This window comes from Echinops telfairi, unplaced genomic scaffold (genome assembly GCF_000313985.2).
Source record: "Echinops telfairi isolate 266 unplaced genomic scaffold, ASM31398v2 ScPeMD7_7410;HRSCAF=8448, whole genome shotgun sequence".
In the NCBI taxonomy this organism is placed as follows: Eukaryota; Metazoa; Chordata; class Mammalia; order Afrosoricida; family Tenrecidae; genus Echinops; species Echinops telfairi.
The window spans coordinates 8,472,634-8,476,359 of NW_022111310.1; the positions used below are offsets into that span (position 1 = coordinate 8,472,634).

At 41.4% G+C, this 3,726-nt stretch overlaps 1 protein-coding gene across 1 annotated transcript; it reads left to right on the forward strand.

The window, feature by feature from the left end:
- Window positions 1–2,559: 2,559 nt before the first annotated feature.
- On the forward strand, window positions 2,560–3,522 carry LOC101649632 (olfactory receptor 13C8). Its single transcript, XM_004711058.1, has one exon. It carries the CDS (start codon window positions 2,560–2,562, stop codon window positions 3,520–3,522), a length of 963 nt encoding a protein of 320 aa, XP_004711115.1.
- The last annotated feature ends 204 nt before the right edge of the window (window positions 3,523–3,726 follow it).

A 3,726-nucleotide genomic window follows, 5' to 3' on the forward strand; every position in this document is an offset into this window, starting at 1 on the left:
TTAGGAAGTTACCTTCTAATTATGAATTTCAGATAGTTAAGACAAACCTCAAAAATTGAACTACATTGAGATAGTTAAGGTTTATCGTGCCAACATGGCCAATGAACACATGTGGGATTTATTGAAGGGCAGAGAGACAAATGTCTCAGCAAGCCTCGCCTCTCTTGCTCTTTGACCATCGGACCAGTGTGCAGCTGCCTTGCTTGTTCTGTGCCTCCATTTGCAAGCTACACTACCTGTGGGACACCTAACCCTTGGACTCTGTCACTGTAATTTGAGGTTCCTTCAAGACCTGCTTCGCCACACCACTGGAATTTATATCTCTTAAGCTAGAGACTGTTGGACCCTGTCATCTGGCTGACTGTTGGTAACCTGCCTTGCTGTTTGCTGCCTGTGCCCAGATACCCTGAATTGCTCTACAGAGAACTACGTGGTGGCCCTCAAGACTTGAAGGACTGCCAGTGCCTCACAACTGTCTCACAGGAGTGAGATGCACTGAGCCATTTGTACTGCTTTATAATTTAATTAACTGTTTATTTCTTATGTTATCTATCTGTATAAATATATATATAATTATTAGCATTCTGGTTTTGTTTCTCTAGAGAAGCCTGTCTAACACATACATCAAAAAAATTTTGCAACTATTGAAATAATACCTTTTCCCTCAGTGTATTCATATCATGAGGTGAACAACAACAACAAAATTACACAGAGCCTACAGTACAATGCTATAACCCTCGTGTTATAGTAAAATTGAAGCTTTGCTTTCAATTTGAAAGAAAAAACAATATTTGTCTTAATATAGATATCCTTATAATATTGAAATATATGAGAAGTCCTTTTGCTCAATGAAGAAGCAGATATGTAACCATTACTTATACCACCAGCATACAAAAAATGGGCTATAAAAAGAGGTTAGGTCACATGAAGTGACAATATGACTTTGACCCTAGACACTGTTTTTGTGGGCTCTTCCATTCCAAAACGGATTGAGAATGAAACACATTGAAGTTATATATTACAGCTGTTTTGTGTAAGGACAAATATATCAACACTATGTAACCATTCACTTTTTATTCTTATTTTAAAGCAAACTAAAACTTTTTTATGAGTGCCTAAGTATATTAGTCGCTGTGCCAATTATGCATGGAAAAATCAGTCCAGCAGCCATGGGTCAAGAATTCAGACATATATAAGACCATGTCAGGTCCAAGAAATTATTAAAATCAACTGAGAAATCCTTATTAATGAACAGCTATCATTCACCTCCCATGAAGAGCCCCAGTGGTGCAGTGAGTTAAGGGCTGGTCCACTAACCACAGGTCAATGATTAGAACACGTCAACAAGTCCATAGGAGAAAGAAGAGGCTGTCAGCTCCTGTTAAGATTTATAGCATCTCAAACCCAATGGAGGTTCTGCTCTGTAATAGTTACATAACCTGGTGTCGATTTGAGAGGATTATGAGTGAAGGGAGGGAGTCTGGCCTGTCAATCAAGATATAACCAATGAGACCTCTGTGTGGGCATGGCCTTCTGAGAATTCTGGTATCTCCTGGATTCCCTCCTTGGAGGCAGGAGAGATTCTCTCTCTGCTGACTTCCTGTGAGACATCCCTGAGGAGAAGCCACATGGACCTGGGAACTGGAGGAGCTACATGGAGACCCCTGCCAGCGCTGAGATGCTTCTACCATCAGTGACTTTGCCCCCACTGGCCTGTGATCCTCCTGCATTCAGCGGCACTGCATGTGTTTCATGAATCTGAAGAGGACTTTACAGATTGGTATCAGACATATAGGTTAATATCAGACTTATGGACTTGATCTGGACTGGGCTGGGATGTTTTCTCAATGTTCAATTGCTCTTGTATATAAACCTCTTTCTTATACACATATGTGTATCTATGAATTTGTTTCTCTAGTCTACCCAGACTAACACATACTCTATTTGACAGGATCTCTGAGTCAAAATTGACCCAAGGACAGTGGATTTGGGTTTTTAATTCACCTCCATTACCAAGTAAACAGGAGAAAAGACAGTTCTCTGGAGATACATGCTTCCAATCTAATGGCCAGCTCTATAACTGAGTCCAATAGTGGAAATGAGTCAAATATTTTAAAATATTCTAATTTAGTGGAAGAAAAGCTGTAAATCAGATTTTTTGGATCCTATTTCCTCTTTTTGAGATAATCTTTCATTAAAATGTAAAGCATTGGGTAGGCAAACCTTCTGAAGCATGGCATATCTGCATGTAACATCAAGGTTGTGGGCCACTGGTGTGTAGCACCAATGTTATTCCAACCATCAGAATTAGTAGCTAAAAGAACAAAATGGTTTGACAACCTAGAGCATGATAATCCAATGTGTTCTATCTGAACTTGGTAAAGTTAGGCGGAGGGCTCCTGTTTAGAGGACTAGATTGGCAGTAAAAGAGTGGCCAAAACACAGAACTGCAGCAAAACTGAAAATAATGCTTTAAAAATTGTTCTCCTCAGTTACTGTATTAACAAATTCCTATTCCATCCTTCTCACAGTGCCTGTGTGAGAAAACGCACATGTAACATGGGAAGGGCCAATGATTCCATGTTGACAGAATTCGTCCTGGTGGGGCTTTCTGCCCACCCCAAACTCCAGACCATGTTCTTTGTGCTAGTTTTATGGATGTACCTGATGATCCTGCTGGGAAATGGAGTCCTCATCTCAGTAATCATCTATGATTCTCACCTGCACACCCCCATGTATTTCTTCCTCTGCAATCTTTCCTTCCTGGACATTTGCTACACAAGCTCCTCTGTCCCACTAATTCTCGACAGCTTCCTCACAGTACGGAAAACCATTTCCTTCTCGGGATGCGTGGTGCAAATGTTCCTCTCCTTCGCCATGGGAGCCACCGAGTGTGTGCTCCTAGGCATGATGGCACTGGACCGCTATGTGGCCATCTGCTACCCGCTTCGATATCCTGTGATCATGAGCAAGAGTACCTATGTGCCCATGGCAGCTGGGTCCTGGATCATTGGACTTACTGATTCCCTTGTGCAGACATCTCTTGCAATGCAGTTACCATTCTGCACTAATAATGTTATTAGCCATTTTGTCTGTGAAATTCTGGCTATCCTGAAACTAGCCTGTGCTGATATTTCAATCAATGTGATTAGTATGGCTGTGTCTAATCTGATTGTTCTCATCATTCCCTTGCTAGTAATTTCTGTGTCTTATGTTTTTATTGTCGCCACCATTTTGAGGATTCCTTCTACGGAAGGGAAACGGAAGGCCTTCTCCACCTGTTCCGCCCATCTCACGGTGGTGATCGTATTCTACGGAACCATCTTCTGCATGTACGCAAAACCCAAGTCCAAAAACTCTGTGGGCTCCGATCATCAGGACATCACTGACGCCCTCATCTCCCTCTTCTATGGAGTGGTGACTCCTATGCTCAATCCCATCATCTACAGCCTGAGAAACAAGGATGTCAAGGCTGCTGTGAAGAACATGCTGGGTAGAAAGCACTTCTCTGATGGTATGTAAGCACTCCTTCACTCTTTGTGACCCGAGATGCACAGCTGCTAGAGACCCAGAATTTGGAAAGAGGCAATTACTATATGAAAAAACCTCATTTGTTATTGGAATCACATAATGGATATATCCAGGTTTATATTGTTTTTAGTGTTTTTGTTCTAACTGTAGAAATCAAGCATGCTTATGTTTCAAAAATACTAAAGTAATAAGGCA